Below are 16,412 nucleotides of genomic sequence, written 5' to 3' on the forward strand. Positions count from 1 at the left end.
CTGGTGCACACTAAGTTTTCAAGTTATTGAATTAAGCATCAGTTCTCAAAGATGAAGTGAATAATATGAAAGAGAAAAAAAAAAAAAAAAACAACAACACTTGGTTTAGGTTAACTTTTACTGTTGGTATATGAGTTCACAAGAAACTCCAGGGCAGCTACATGGGCACACAGGGCCTTGGTAGTGCAGACTTGCAGAATGAATGAAATGGGATGGGACTTGAAAACTCAATGAATAACAAGTATGAGAGGATTCTAATGACAATGACCCGTGGAGAGCAGCTGCTACAGAATCCAGTCTGTGCATGTATTCTCCTTGACAAAACTTGACTGGTTGTATGTGGGTGAGGACTGTTTGCAAGGACGTGTTCAGAGAGGTTATCAATTTGGGCACGTTTTCTTATACAGATCACATGTCACAATCAGCTGAAAGCCAGTGAATGTGGTGTCACTGACCGCATCATTAATGTAAATCAGACGAATCGTAGTAGGAAACACTTTTATTCTTTAAAAGGAATTGTTTTAAGAAAAAGGAATCAAAACTGTACTTGTTGGTAATCACATTGACCGTTATCAGGATAGTACATGCTATTAGGAAAATGTAATTTCTTTTTTTCTGAGATGCTCCTTGCTGGATGATCAGCATCTGTGCTATAATGATGTGAACAATACACACTATGAGCATGTTTAGTAAGCAAGACAAGAGCCGTGGCTTACTCTAAACACTTTCCTTGGCTATAGATGACCAAATAATTTGATTATATGTTTTCAGAGCTTAGAAAGGCTAACCACCTAATCATGCCAGAGCTCAACAAACCAGCATTAATAATCACCAAAAAAGGCACTTTAAAATACAACTGACAAGGAGTGACACTAATGCAATGAGAACTGGTCTAAGCTCTGCACTAAACTGTCATAGTTCATATAGATAGTGCATTCTCTCTGTCTCCGTGTATATGTGTATATATAAATATATATATGCGTATATACCAACAACCATATACATATGTATGTGTGTGTACATATATATACATATATTTATATATCTCTCCACAAGTGTCTGGGTAGGGGGAAAAAAAACCCTTGTTGTTGCCTTTAATTGAATAGTACACAAAAATTCTAGTCACTTCATTTCGAACAAAGAAGGAGGGGACTGGCAAATTAACCCAAAAAAGTACCCTACTACACCTCTGTGTTGACAAAAAAAAGCAGTAAAATAAATACTCAGAACTTTCCTAAGTTATCAACTATTAAAATTAAAAAACCTAGCATTTTAAAAAAGTTTATTCCACTGGAGAAAACAGGGAGGGCATTTTTGGTACTGTAAATCTCAGACACTCATACATCCATATTGCTTAGGTTAAAGAGAGCGGAATGAACACAAGAAATGTCTTCCACAAATTCCTTTTTAGTACCTAAGTTTTCTCTATGTTGTGTTATTCCACTTAGCTTAACACATAAAGTCTTGTATAAATATATTTCTAGGACGTCTAAATTCTCAGGATATTTGCACAGAGTACCAAATGTACTTAGAGGAGTTTTGTGAAATAAACAGGATTGGCCATATATACCAGTCCACTGCATACACCCCAGGCTTAGGTATTTTGGCTCGACGTTTTGACAGACCAAATCTATCTGTGCCAGAAGTGGACAAAAGGCTTACTCGTCCTTCCCAGGAGCAGGTGTACAGACATGTTCTTATTTTTGAATGTAAGAAAACAATTAGTAATAGCATTTAAAGTTTAATTACTAACTGTATAGTGCCTGAGGACAAAAATCAGAGCAATTTTTGAAAGCTTAAGAGTCAGACTCTGGGCATTTCCGTTTTTTAGCTGCTGGCTCTTCAGTCTTGTGTAATTCTAAAGTGCTTGCGTTGGATTTGAGACTGGGGTCTGCTTTAAGGTTATCCATGGCAACAGTGAAGCCTGAGAGAAGGTACCCCCCACCTCCGCTCATCAGTAGTTTGGGATGACTTCGATCTGGCAAAACCTAATCAAGACAGAAAGACATTCATGTTTTCCTAAGCAGATAAAGCACATACTAACAATACACATGCTGGAAATCAGAGTTTAAACGACACAGATTCTCTTGAAGATTTAATTGGATCAATTCCTAAAGAGCTCCTCCTTCACATAATAGTGCAGATAAGAGTATAGAAACTGGTTTAAGTGGTTTTCTTTTGAAAAATAAAGCTGGAGCTGCTGCTCTCAAACCTGACGCAAGTTTCCGGTGGCAAACAAACAAATGGTTGGTGTAGTACTCCTGGGCCTGTGCGTAACTTTCTTTCTATTGGCTCCAGGAAGCTTCATGGCCAACAGTGGAGTTTCAGTCCATGGAGAAGTAGCTACTGGACACATATCCAGAGCCTCCCTGCCCCAATACCTTGTTAACTCTGACAAGATCTCTTCTCTGCCGTTACCATAGCTCAATAAGATGACTGTCATGAAGGGCAGGGTCCGCTCAGGGCTTTAAGTATCCCAGATTAAGTAGGACGATGTCCAAGCAGCAGGGCGGTGCCCGTGGCAGCCATGGCGGTGCTCCCTCAGATCTTCCAGAGGGAACCGGCTGTGAGGAGTTCAGGCAGCAGAAAGCCTCTAGGTGCTGCTCCTTTGGGATCCTCCGCAGCATTCACAGCCAGGGAGGCCATGGGCCACTCCAAGTCGATTACTGAGCATGGGTACCAGGACCACAACATTTCTGCTCAACATAGGGCTCCTTTAATGGGCACTCTTTGCTCTGGGGTTCCCCATTATGTTGGCTGAGACCTTCTGAGGGTAGCACTGCAGGATCTTCCCGCCCATCTTCCTTTCTCCCCGTTCTCTCACAGCCATCAGACCTCCACCATGGTCTGAGGGCTTTCCCATCTAATCCTGCTTCCTCTCTCATCTTTCAAAGACATTTTCCCCCAATAAATCCCTTCCACTGCTAATTCCATCTTAGCAAATGCCTTCCAGAGGACCTGAACTGACATGGAGCCCAGAAGTAAATCCTGAAAACCTGATGAAAAGATATCCCGGGAGAGAGAAGAGAGTCACTTTCTTATTGGCCTAGGGAATTTGCTATTATCATTTATTCCCTCCACAATGATCTCGAGGCCTTGAAGAAACATGAATCATAATTGTTTACATTTTAAATGTCTCTGGACTGAAGTTACAGAGTAATAGACCCTGACATGAACGGAGAAAAAAGGGTCAGGAAAAGCCAAGGCACTTTCTCTGAGTTACAGGCAGGAGATTCTTTCATCTCTGTAGACAGAAATAGGCAAATTTCTATTTAACAACTTCTGGCACTACTGCAAAGAGCCAGCAACTCAGGAGAGTAGCTCCCAGGAACTGGCTCTAAGAACACGTACCTGGTAATTCCTGAGCCAGGTTTCAGACAGTCTGAGGTTGATGACCCCTCCTCTTTCCCGCAGTTTTGTATAGCATTCCAACAGCGGCTAAAAGCATAAAAAGAGTTGAGGATGACTTTGAGGGCTGTGATTTGAGTATTAACATGCAGACGCAAGAACTCTCATCCATTTCATTTCAGTATTACCTCTTTATACTGACAGTAGACCACGAATGGCCTTGAAGGGGCCACGAAGTCCAGCAAAGTCAGCAGGAGTGGAGTGGGATGGAAACGACTAGCTACAATTAAACTGTAAGGAAAACATTAGACAAATTATTTCTCTGCTCGGCAAGGCGGAGCGCAGATTTTAAAATGTATTTAAAATGATCATTTATTTGCCATGACTTGCACAAGGAAGAGCTTGATATAAAACATTCTACATATTCAAAAAAACAAACAAACAAAATCATAAGCTATTACTTTCCAAGAAACACAAAATGAATTAAAAGCTCTTTTGGGAGTGACTCAGTGGCTCAATTAAGCGTCAACTTCAGTTCAGGTCACCATGTCATGGTTCATGAGTTCAAGCCCCACATCAGGCTCTCTGCTGTCAGTGCAGAGTCCACTTCAGATCTTCTGTTCCCCCCCCCCCGCCCCTCCCCTGCTCGTTCTCCCCCTCTCACAATAATAAACATTAAAAAAAAAAAAAAGCTCTTTTGGTGCTTGGCAACTCTAAGTTGCATTTAATGACACTCCTGATTTAAAAACAAAAAAATCTGTAAACAAATCCAACATGGTACTTACTGGCTTTACGGATATCTGAATCTACGACTGTCAGGTTTCCCCTAGCCCTTATGGGTAGCCAGTATCACACCAGTTTGAATGCCCCACCACCTGTATGCAGCAGGACCACACAGACCCATCTGACACACAGTCATCAGAGAAATTCCAAACTTATTGTAAAACTCTGAAACCAGCACACTTTCCCACCTCCACTAGATGCAGCCTCCTTTCTTTAAAAACCCAAGACAGAATCATCATCTCAGCTCCCACTATAATCAAAGCAGACAAGCAGACAGACAATTCTAATCTGTTTGAAGCAAAACCCATGAGCACCCAGATATCTGCATTCATCAACGCACCCATCTGCATTTCTTTCACTCAGCAGAGCAGCAGCCTCTAAATGTCTTTTCCTTTGCTCTTCTTGTCTCCTCTGCTTTTCCTGAATCTTCAAGAAGAAAAAGAAGAAACTAATGTACTGAGGCCATTCAGTCAGGTTTAGGAAACGCTGGTCTGTCAGAACATTTCAACAATATTTAGCAACTTAAACTAAAGCAACAGGTCATTCATAAGAAAGTTGCAAACACATAAATCCATATGTTATAAAACCATCATTAAGCTACCTGGTATACAATGCTTCTGTATCCTAAAGCTCCATCCCAAAGATCACATCACATACGTGTGTACACCCACACACACGCTTTCTCCATCTGTTTTGATATTCACTATCTTGGGCACTGATGCTCCAAAGCCAAGCCAAATCGCAGTGCTTAAATTAAGTTAACTGAAACTGAGGGAGTTACACAGTAATAGATCCTGACATGAAAGGAAAAAAAAGGATCAGGAAAAGCCATAATGAGGGGAATGTTATGAAGGTAGTGGGGACTCTTAATACTCTTACATAATCTTTTTTGCTTCCTCTCTCTTTAGGCTCCTTATATTCTGGATCTTGAGAGACAATTTCCATTGTTTCTTGTTCCTGTGGGTGATGGCTCTCTTGGGCTTCTGCCACACTGTCTTCCTTCTCTTGCTCTGTAGTCTGTTTTTCCTCCAGGGTGCCATTACTTTCTTCAACTGAAGCACTGTCTTTAGGCTCTGAAGATAACATCTCTGCAGAAAACGTGCCATTTAGGAGACTGTCCACTTTGTTGAGTGGGAATTCATAAAGACCACTGAGGAAAGATTTGGGAAATCCAAAACATGCTGTTGCTGCCCGAACAGGTCCACCTCCAGGGTACAGCTGAATAATGGAACCAAAGCCTGGATTAAAAAAAAAAAAAAAAAAAAAAGCAAACATCTGCTTGATGGAGGTGATTCTAGACTATGCAAAACCTCAGGGTCCGCCACAGTAAGAAGATAGAAGGTCTCTACTCTGCTCAGAGGCTGTAAGATGATGCAGCTCCTCTGGGGTCTGTTCAGTCTATGAATATGCCCAGTGAAGGAAATATAATTCCAAAACACGGGAACAAGAAATCTTTTTTTTTTTTTATTTTGCTTAATGTTTCTTTGTCTTGAGAGAGAGAGAGAGAGAGAGTGCGCGCATGAGCAGTGAGGGGCAGAGAGAGAGAGAAGGGAGGGCATCCTGAGCCACCCAGGTGCCCCAACATGAACAAGAAGTCTTAACGCTTACCCCACTTGACACTATGGTAAAACCCTGTGATCGTGCAAATTTGGATGTCATGTGATCGGTGACTGGCTCTCAGCTTTCCCCTACTCCAATCCTCAATCAGGACAGTTAAAAGTTCTTATCTTCCACAGGGTTAGAGAGAGGACAGGCAAACCAGGCCGTGTTGCGTTCCTCCAGGACAAAATATACCCCCAGTATTCTTCTCATACTATCCCCTCAATTCACGCCAATAAAATGAGCGCCAGCTATCCAAGAATTCACTGAAATCACTGTCCTGGAGGTCCAAGCCAGAAAAAAGCTTCAGAAACATCCCCATTGATGTTGAAGCTGGAAAGGGCAAATACCATCCAGGGGCACCAACACAGCACTGGCTGGGAGATGTGGACGCTGCAGGAAGGTCCCAGGGACGGGAGCTGTGCAGGCCCACCCAAGCCATTTCATTAATCTTGTAGTAACTCAGCCTCACTTTCTGTGCGTTGTGTTTTTAGGCCCCTCTACTTATGTCATGGTGGTGCTTTAATGAACCTGAGAACGTTAAATCTTACCTCCCATTCGTTCCATCATTGCACCCAGTACCAAGCCTGCACACGTTTCCATTACAATCATTTTATTGCCAGCACGGATATTTCCCAACGTCAACATCTGGGCTAGGGTATCGTATCTCATGTGGCTAAAGAAAAAAAGGAATGATTCATTTATTTTTAGCTAAGCAGGGACAGCTATCTTAATCATCATTTCTCAAGTTTTATTTGTTTGTTTCACAAAAATGATGTTGGTAAGACTATAGATTGCTTTGGAGACAACAGTAAAAAGAACTTACAATTCATGAGGTAGGAGGACACTTTATGCAGGTGTGCAAGTTTTCATTTTACTTAAAATCATGACTTTTCTTAAAGACATATTTTCCCCCAATTATACTTTTGAAAGGAAACAAAGCGTACTTAATTTTTCCAGGTTCTCTTGCATAATACATAATTGAAAGAATGCGGGTGGATGGCTTCACAACAGTAATGATGGCTTCATACCTGAGGGAAGAAAAAAGAGGACATCAGTCTTGAAAAATTGGCTTAAAAATATTTTATTTTTAATAATTTTATAAGTCTATAAAGATTTAATACTTTCATCTTTTTCAAACAAAGGCCACTTACTTCTTTTTCTTCTTTTTTATATATTTATCTTGAGCAAATTCTGTCTTGTCTCGGAATGTTGTACTATTTTCAATTAATTGCTGAACTATTTCCTATAAGAAAAGGAGCAAGCAGATTTCCTGAAATTTTATTCCACTGAAACGATAACTTCAAAGGTTTCTTACCCTAGAACGTATACAAAGACCTGATTTTCCAGGCCCCTTTCCACACAAGTCCAAATGAATACACTGCATTTTTCACTCTATCTAGAACTTGTATTAAAATACAAGTACTTTATAACTCCACTTAAAACAGGGTAAAAAAAAAAAAAAAAAAGAGAGAGAGAGATACATAATAAAGGGAGAAGGGATGTAAAAGAAAGACACTGGCTGAAAACTTACTGAAAATGAACCAAGTTAAGCTCTGATATGCACTAAGTTATTAAATTCTCTTTTGCTAATAATATCAGTAAGGTCACTCACATTCCTGCATAAAAGAAATGATATCTTTGATATACTGAATTGCATGTACATTTCAAACTATTTTTAAGAGAAAGTATTTTTACATTTCACCTTAGGTAAATCCTGCTTTAAAAACCAAATAATTTCCTCAAAACCATACAAAAACAAAACACAACATCCTTTGAATATTACCTCTCCTTTAATGCCCTTGTCCTTTAAAGCTTTTATGTCATCTTGAGTAAGTTTCTGAGATTTCCCATCATCAATTATATTTCGATTATCAGTGCCCGCTTCTTTGGTCTCTAAGGAAGGAAATTGCTTTATGACATTTATGATCTGCAGTTAGTTAAAATCTTTCTTCTTCTAAGTTCATGTCTACATCCAGCCCATCAGTCATTCAAATTTGGCCTTCTAATTCCATTGCCTCTATTCCTCCCTCCACTCTTTTCTTGCCATGACTGCTCCAGTCTCTAACTCCTATTCCTGCTCCCTCCCACTCTTGCTCCCTTACAATCCACCCAGATACCAGAGTTCTCTTTACAAAATGCAAACTGGCTCATCTAATCCTCCCGTGCACAAAACAGTGGCTTCCTACAGCCAGAATACATTCCAAAGACGACCTGCAAGGCTGTATACGCTCTGGCCCCTACACTTTAGCCACTCTGCCCTTCTTTCTCTTCCTCAAACACACCAAACATAGGCTCACTGCAGCGCTCTGGCACTTGCTGCTGCCTCCACTTGGAGTGCTTTTATGACAATCTCTGGGTAGATTTCTGCCTAGGTCCTTCCCATCACTCAGCGGTGAACTCATTATCTCAGCCAAGTCTCACCCAATCAGCTTCCAGCACACCTCCCTGTTTTATGGTCTGCACAGCACATACCACCACCTACAAGTATGTGTTTAGCTTGTCTACTGATTTTTGGTGTTCCCCACTGCTAAGTACATTTCATGAGATGGTTTATCTCATAAACTGTTACAATCACACTGCCTAATCATACCTGGAACATATTTGGTGCTCAATAAAAACATGGATGTTAACTGAAAAGCATTTAATTGGTTTGAACAAAAATTTTAAAATAGTATTTGAATTATTTGATTTAAAAAATTATTTTAATTAATAAAATATCTTAAGTACATTTATTTTAACAAATGTTGGAGTACTTAATTTTAATTAACAATAACTACTAAAATTATGGGCCTTTGCTACAGGCAAGGCACTGTTAGGAACTTCCCATATATTATATGACTGAACACCAGCAACATCCTGGGCATTAAATGTACATATGGCTCCATTTTACAGATGAAGCTCTAAGACCTAGAGAAACCAAGTAACTTGCCTAAGGTGACAAGGAGAGTGATAAAACAAACTTAAACCTAGTCAGTTAACTTTGAAGCCAGACTCTCAACCTCTACCCTACATGCTAACTGCCTCCAGCAATTATTTAACTTCTGGGCACTGAAAGGGCTCTCTACCTGCTCTTAGCAAGGGTTCCTGGGATTAAAAATTTGGCCTAAGGTTGGAGAGCCAGTTAATGATGGGCTAGAGCCAGAATCCAGGTATCTCAAAAGTCAAAAGCAGACCTCGCTTCATTCCATCAAGCTACAGTTCTTAGATTACGAGTTTAAGTTTCTTTGAGGATAGCTTGGGTTAGCATTTTAGAATTGGGGTTGACACGTTTCTGACTAGTCAGCTCAAGAGCACCTATTTCATATACCCAAAGGAGTGCACCTGAAGTAGGCTCTTCCTTCTTCTTCTTAGGCTGAAGACTTCCTCCATTGGTCACTTCAAATGTGGTTCCATAACTATGGCCAATGATGTTATCCAGATAGAACCACTGCTTTTCAAAAGTTACTTTTCTGGGGAAGAAAATGCAATTAGCTGTATCTTATTTGCATTCACTGTAGAAAATATATGCTCAATCAAATTTATTTCAAAACTGGTCTCCCACAGAGACTGATCTCTGAACATTATCTCTGAACATGAACTGACAAATGAACTAGAGAGAACTGGGTTGGACAGAGACAAAATTAATAAGAAGCCACAAAAACAGTGAATTTGGAATGAGAAACAAGGACAGAAGACATTCCTCTTCTGAGGCATTGGTCTGACTCCAACTTGCACTGACAGGATGTCCTAACTCACAGGTTTGCAGATTTCCTAAATAAAGGGTCACCAAGATTGCCTGGCCACTGAACACACACTGTGACACTGTGACACCCCTCAAACAATCATTGAGAAGACAGGGATTTAACAAATTCCCTGGTCTAACTGGCTATTTCCTTTAAAAATTATCTAGTAAAAGCAGGGGTGCCTAGTTGGCTCAGTCGGTAGAGCATGTGACTCTTGAACTTGGAGTCATGAGTTCAAGCCCCACATTAGGTGTGGAGCCTACTAAAACAAACAAACACATAAATAAATAAATAAATGAATGAATGAATGAATGAATGAATATCTAGTAAAAGCAAATTATGTTTACAAATAAACATTACTGACAATCTATACATTTGGAAATATGCCTAATGCTGACAATGCTCTACTGAGGATCTGGCAACTTTAGCTTTCCTCATTATCTAAATTTTTATCTTATTACCATTTAAAAGGAAAATCCCACAAAAACAAACAACCTTTTCTTTTTCTTCAAAACACCTACTGAGTGTTGACAAGTGGCTGGGCAGTACATACCAGTGAGTTTCATGCTTTTTCATTTAATTCTCACAGAAATCCTGGGACATAGCTCCTTCCTGATGAGCAATCTAAGGCTTAGGAAAAGTATCTTGTCCAAGACTCATAGTTACATAGTGGGAAGCTGGGATTAAAATCCAGGTTTTACTAACTCCAAAGCCTGGTACCTTCCACTATACCACACAGTCTGCCCCAGAAAAGACCAATGGATCTCAGGAAGCCCTGCCTAGTTTTAGGACATGGCCAGTGTCCACAGAACTCCGAATCCTGGAAGACATGTACTGATTAATTCTGTTTGTGCCCTACCCTACACCTTCTCTTCCTTTTTCTGTGCCCCAGGAGTCTATGACAGAATGCATAGACCACATCACCCAAGCTCCCTTGCCAAAAGTTTCTCACCACTGCTAGACCCTGGGTGCATCACCATTCTCTGTTGGTTCTCTAAACCTCACCACACCACTGTACGTGTATATGTCACATCTTCATTAAATTTCCTCCCTTGAACCATCTGAGTGAATTCCTGCGAGATCCTAAGTTATCCAGATAGGATCAATTCTTATTCTTTGCTGTGTGCCCAGTTTCTAAAACGTAATAGAACATAACAGACTCTAAAAATATTTGCTGACATAAATCTCATCAGAAATTGAAACTCCGTTCAGTCCAGATGTGCAACCCACACTCTCATCCCTTGAGCACCCCAGTGCTAGTGAAATACTGAGTCTGAGATGGTTTGGGTTTACCCTTCTGGCTGGGGGTCTGATATGCAAAGAAAGGTGTGCCACTCAAACTGAGCGGCGTGACAAGACGTCACTGCCCTAGTCAGGAAAGTGGGGCCCAGTCAGAGCAATGCAATGCCATGTCTTCACCGAGAAAGAGTGGGATGTGCAGTCTCTTCAGTAAGCCAGGATTGCTTCTGCCCAACCAGATGTGTGCAGACCCGAAGAACAGTAAAGGGAGAGTATGACCTGGGATTTCGATGAGCTCAAAGCATCATTTACTAAATCAAACGGAAACTAATGCAATGGCTTCTGCCAAGAAAAGTGATGAAAAGTGCTTCCAAACAAGTATGTCTAGAGTACGAACAGAGTACTTTTTAGAAATAAAGATGCTTCTGTCCGCATTGCTGGTAATGAAAAAGCTCTTGTCTAAAAGAGCACATTATTAACAACCACACTCAAACGTCCACTTTTAAAATTAAGCAACTTGAGAAAAGGGCAAATGAGAAAGAAAAGAAAAAACAAAATTTCACCTGCATGGTCATTATACAGCTGTGTAAACTTGGTATCATTCATCAAGCATAACCTAAGGATTTTGCTGCACTGTTACACTTCAATTAAAAAGTTTAAATAATTAATATTGGCTCTTTCCAAAATTATACACTTGAAGGCCAGCACACATTTCTAATCAGAAATTCTAGAGAAAATGATGCAGATATATTTCTGGACTAAAAGAACCCCCCACCCCCTACCCCCACTGCATTTATTTTTCTTTACCACACTGGTTCTTGTGCAATAAAACTTGGCTGTCACCAGCATGGTGCTTTGCGGGCTGTTACTTGATTATTTTCTAATGACACCTGTTTCACTTTAAATACCAGTCAACAGTTTGGTTCACACAGGAATAAAATGATTTATCTGAAGGGAGCACTTAGAAACTCCAAATCTCAGAGCACCTAGACTGTGCTCTGCAGAAAGCTGTTCTCCTGACACTGAACTCAACTTGTTTCATTGTCTAAAGTACTATAATAACCAAACTTAAAGGAAAACTTGGTTGTACTTTTCAGATAATTAACAGAAACATCTCAATACATTTTCAGCATTAATAAGCTATTGGGATTTAACAACCTCACCACTCCTGCCAAAACGTTACCAAAAATTCCCACTTTTCTAATATTAAAACAGAGTTATAACTAATCAGCATGTTCACAAATCAAGCCTGATTTCAAGTTTTGAGATCTTGAGCAAACTGTTTTTAGGTAATTTAACTTTCCTAGATCTCTTCGCATCCCTGTGTGTTAAGTGAGGGAATCCTAGAGTAATCCTACATTCTATGGGAAGTTGTTTTCCAACATTACTATGTGTAAACAGTTATTCCAGTTTGGATACAGAAAAGAGACCAAAGGTCAGATAAGGTGGGAGACGTTTCATTTTTGTGGGACTGATCCTGGCTGAGGGAGTAGGGAGAAAGGATGGTCTATGGGAAAAAGGCAGGGGAGGGGAGGACCCCGAGAGTCAAGGATAGGAGAGAATGGTTGGTGAGTTCTGTGAGATAACAGGAGAGAACATCTCAAGAACCTAGGAGAACAACTCCAGGACACAGGGAAGGGTGAGAACAAGGAAGGGGGAGAGCACTTGAGCACCCAAGGGCCAAGTATGAGAAAGGGAACCCGGTGGAAAGACCAAGAGGGATGTTGAAGGCAGAAGACCAGGTTTGAAACCTTGGAAGCGGCAGTCTGCAGGAAGGCAGAAGGGACACGGGAATGGGATGTTGGGGGAAAAGGTTTCTGTAAGAAGATCAAGAGGAGAAAACGAGGAAGGAGGTTGGGGATCCACAGATCCAAGAACTGGACCCTGGTGGGAAGACCTGGAGAAAGGGGGTATCTAGAAAATGAAGCGGGGACCCTTAAGGCCAGCGACCTGACTTACTTTCTCCGCTGGACTTGCACTGCTTTGAACACATCTTCCCGTTTCAGCACCACGAAGTCGCCGTCGCGGATGCGGTGGTCCTCGGGATGCGGTGGCTGTGGGCCCGGCGCCTCCCCTGGGCCCTCCATGGCGCTCAGCCCGTCTCCCCGCTCCGCAGCGTCTCTCGGGCTCCCCGCGCCCCGCGCTTCGTCCTCTGCTGTGGCGGAGGCCAGCCTCACAACCACAAACCAAGTGGACGCAGAACCCTAGGACCGGCACCTCCCCCACGTGCTGCGCGCCGCTTCCGCTTTCCTGTGGGGACCTCTGGACAGCTTCCGGGAGTCTCACGGCTTCCGTCTGGCCGAACTCCTTGATTGGCTGCACTCCATCCCTCCCTCCGGTCTCGCAGCACCCTGGGCGGAAGTTGCGTCAAAGACGCGCCAAAAAGGAACGTGGAAGGAGACTGGAGTTTAGCTTCAGTAGCTAAAGATCCAGTGAGCCCGTGAGGCGTTGGGGAAACTGAGGTCCCACGCGGGGACGTCTGGAGAGCTGCGACTGAAGAGAATCGCAGGTCTTGGGTAGGGGTCGCCTGAGGAGCTCGGGCCTCAGTCTTTTCTCGGCCCTGCCTAGATTCCCCCCGGGAGGAAGGGAGAGCGGGGCGGGGCACATCTGCTGCTGTCCAGGAACCTGCCCTGCTGAGAACTGGGAGACCTTTGGGACGTCTATCTTTGCAAGTAAGAACATCCTGAGGAGAACTAAATGAAGTGGGGGTGTTTAACGAAGGACAACAGGCCTACAGGTGGCTCCTTTACCCAATTCTACAGTCCTACATGTTGCGTCTGTGTAATTTTTACCAGTTATTGCCACTATATTATCTCATTTGGGAAAGATAGGGCATGTAGCGTTCTCGAAGGAGCGCTTCAGCTTGGATTTTAAAAACGGAGTTTGGAGTTCAGTACTGCCACCAAACAACTTAGATCTTGATCTGTTTCTCAGGGTTTCAGTTTCCTGACTTGCGATATGGTCTAGACGATGATCAAAGTTCTGGCTTGTCCTAACGTTAGGAACTTGTTTGGGTATTAACGTATTTATTAATTAAACCCCTTTAAACAGATTCGGATATGGTTTTTTTGTGTGATGAATTGCACTACAGTGTACGGAGATACTCTTTGTTTCTTTTTATCCTTAGGATACGAGCTATTTTTAAAGGTTGACTTTCTTTTTTACAACAGTTTTAGGTTAACAGAAAAATGGCACAGAAAGTGCAGAGTTCCCTTATATTTTCTCTTACCTCCCCACAGCCCAGGTTCCACTTGTTAACACCCTGCATTATTAGTGTGTTACATTGGTTGCAATTAATTGACCGATATTGATATTATTACCAGCTAACGTGCAGAGTTTATGTTAGAGTTCAATATTTCTCTTGTACAATTCCATGGGCTTTGACAAATTCATAATGTCATATATCCACCACTACAATATCATACAGAATCGTTTCACTGTCCTAAAAATGCCCTGTGCTCCACTTATATGAATTATTTTAAAACCTATTTTATTTTATTTTTTTACTCCTACTTCCATCACAGAATTGATTTTTTGAATTTTATTTAAATCCAAGTTAGTTAACATATAGTGTAGTAATGGTTTCAAAAGTAGAATTTAGTGATACATCACTTACATATAACACCCTATGCTCATCCCAACAAATGCCCTCCTTAATGCTCATCACCTATTTAGCCCCCCGCCCCCCCGCCCCCATCTCCCCTCCTGCAACCCAAAGGTTGTTCTCTGTATTTGAGTCTCTTATGGTTTGCCTCCCTGGTTTGTTTTTCAATGTATTTATTTTGTGTGTGCACCTCACAAGTGGAGGAGGGGCAGAGAGAAAGGGTGACAGAGGATCAGAAGGAGCGCTGTACTGACAGCAGAAAGCACAATGCAGGGCTTGAACTTGGAAACCGCCATATCATGACCTGAGCTGAAGTTGGAGCCTTAACCAACTGAGCCACGCAGGCGCTCCTTTTGTTTGTTAACTTATAAAAAAATTTTTTTTAATGTTTGTTCATTTTTAAGAGACAGAGGGTGAGTGGGGGAGGAGCAGAGAGAGGGAGACACACAATCTGAAGTAGGCTCCAGGCTCTGAGCTGTCAGTACAGAGCCCGCCATGGGGCTCAAACCCACAAACCGTGAGATCATGACCTGAGCTGAAGTTGGACGCTCAACCGACTTAGCCACCCAGGCAACCCCAGGCACCCCAGCCGGTTTTGTTTCTTAAATTCCACATGAGTGAAGTCCTATGATATTTATCTTTCTCTAACTGACTTATTTCGTTTAGCATAATACACTCTAGTTCCACCCATGTTGTTGCAAATGGCAAGATTTCATTCTTTTTGACCCCGTGTAGTATTCCATTGTATTTATATACCACAGCTTCTTTATCCATTCATCCATCAGTGGACATTTGGGCTCTTTCCATACTTTGGCTATTGTTGATAGTGCTGCTATAAACATTGGGGTGCATGTGCCCCTTTGAAACAGCATACCTGTATCCCTTGGGTAAATACCTAGTGGTGCAATCGCTGGGTCGTGGGGTAGTTCTATTTTTAATTTTTTGAGGAACCTCCATACTGTTTTCCAGAGTCGCTGCACCAGCTTGCATTCCCACTAGCAATACAAAAGTGTTCCCTTTCCTCCACATCCTTGCCAACATCTGTTGTTGCCTGAGTTTTTAATTTTAGCCATTCTGACAGATGTGAGGTGGTATCATTGTGGTTTTGATTTGTATTTCCCTAATGATGAGTGATGTAGAGCATCTTTTCATGTGCTCTTAGCCATCTTGATGTCTTTGGAAAAGTGTCTATTCGTGTCTTTTGGCCATTTCTTCACTGGATTGTTTGTATTTTGGGTGTTAAGTTTGATAAGTTCTTTATAGATTTTGTATACTAACCTTTTATCTGATATGTCATTTCAAATATCTTCTCCTATTCCATTGGTTGCTTTTTAGTTTGTTGTTGATCGTTTCCTTTGCTTTGCAGAAAGAAGCTTTTTATCTTGATGAGCTCCCAATAGTTCATTTTTGCCTTTGTTTCCCTTGCCTCCGGAGGCACATCTAGTAAGAAGTTGGTGCAGCCAAGGTCAAAGAGGTTGTTGCCTGTTTTCTCCTCTAGGGTTTTGATGGTTTCCTGTCTTACATTTACGTCTTTCTCCATTTTGAATTTATTTGTGTGTGTGGTGTAAGAAAGTGGTTGTATCATTCTTCTTCACGTTTTCGTCCAGTTCTCCCAGCACCATTTGCTGAAGAGACTGTCTTTTTTCCATTGGATACTCTTTCCTGCTTTATCAGAGATTAGTTGGCCATACATTTGTGGGTCCGTTTCTGGGTTCTCTATTCTGTTCCATTGATCTATGTGTCTGTTTTTGTGCCAGCACCATACTGTCTTGATCATTACAGTTTTGTAATACAGTTTGAAGTCCGGAATTATGATGCCCCCAGCTTTGGTGTTCTTTTTCAGTGTATTACATTGGCTATTCAGGGCCTTTTCTGAATTTTAGAATTGTTTGTTCTAGTTCTGTAAAGAATGCTGGTGTTATTTTGATAGGGATTGCGCTGAATGTGTAGATTGCTTTGGGTAGTATTGACATTTTAACAGTATTCCTCCAGTCTATGAACATGGAATGTTTTTTCATTTCTTTGTGTCTTCTTCAGTTTCTTTCATAGGCTTTCTATAGTTTTCTGCATACAGATCTTTTACACCTTTGGTTAGGTTTATTCCTAGGTATTTA

At 41.5% G+C, this 16,412-nt stretch overlaps 2 protein-coding genes across 4 annotated transcripts in view; one reads left to right on the forward strand and one right to left on the reverse strand.

The window, feature by feature from the left end:
• Positions 1-1,419: 1,419 nt before the first annotated feature.
• Positions 1,420-12,974, reverse strand: TRMT6 (tRNA methyltransferase 6 non-catalytic subunit). 3 transcript variants are annotated; one of them, XM_049651110.1, is made up of 11 exons: positions 12,654-12,974; positions 9,055-9,182; positions 7,517-7,626; positions 6,885-6,976; positions 6,678-6,761; positions 6,282-6,406; positions 5,011-5,369; positions 4,472-4,557; positions 3,537-3,639; positions 3,352-3,438; positions 1,420-1,988 (listed from the first exon to the last, which is right to left on the reverse strand). In XM_049651110.1, the coding sequence occupies exons 1-11, from the start codon at positions 12,779-12,781 to the stop codon at positions 1,797-1,799; spliced, it is 1,494 nt and encodes a 497-aa protein (XP_049507067.1). In that variant the 5' UTR covers positions 12,782-12,974; the 3' UTR covers positions 1,420-1,796. The 3 variants fall into 3 exon arrangements, with proteins under 3 accessions (XP_049507067.1, XP_049507070.1, XP_049507068.1); XM_049651111.1 differs by having other exon boundaries at positions 1,891-3,244; XM_049651113.1 differs by lacking the exons at positions 7,517-7,626; positions 9,055-9,182 and having other exon boundaries at positions 12,654-12,733.
• A 95-nt stretch (positions 12,975-13,069) lies between these two features.
• MCM8 (minichromosome maintenance 8 homologous recombination repair factor) overlaps positions 13,070-16,412 on the forward strand; it is a 44,651-nt gene continuing 41,308 nt past the window's right edge. Inside the window, exon 1 of the mRNA XM_049651114.1 lies at positions 13,070-13,366. The gene's annotated coding sequence lies outside the window, so the exon portion shown is untranslated. The remainder of the gene's footprint in view (positions 13,367-16,412) is intronic.

Source organism: Panthera uncia (genome assembly GCF_023721935.1).
Source record: "Panthera uncia isolate 11264 chromosome A3 unlocalized genomic scaffold, Puncia_PCG_1.0 HiC_scaffold_11, whole genome shotgun sequence".
NCBI lineage: Eukaryota > Metazoa > Chordata > Mammalia > Carnivora > Felidae > Panthera > Panthera uncia.

Excerpts from the sequence above, each read along its gene's own strand:
- TRMT6 (XM_049651110.1), bottom strand. The coding sequence starts at position 12,781 with ATGGAGGGCCCAGGGGAGGCGCCGGGCCCACAGCCACCGCATCCCGAG. Across the intron at positions 6,407-6,677 it reads AGAGAACCTGGAAAAATTAA|CCACATGAGATACGATACCC; the intron begins GTACGCTTTGTT and ends TTTTTTCTTTAG. Across the intron at positions 3,640-4,471 it reads AGTGAAAGAAATGCAGATGG|TTTAATTGTAGCTAGTCGTT; the intron begins GTGCGTTGATGA and ends TTTTCCTTACAG.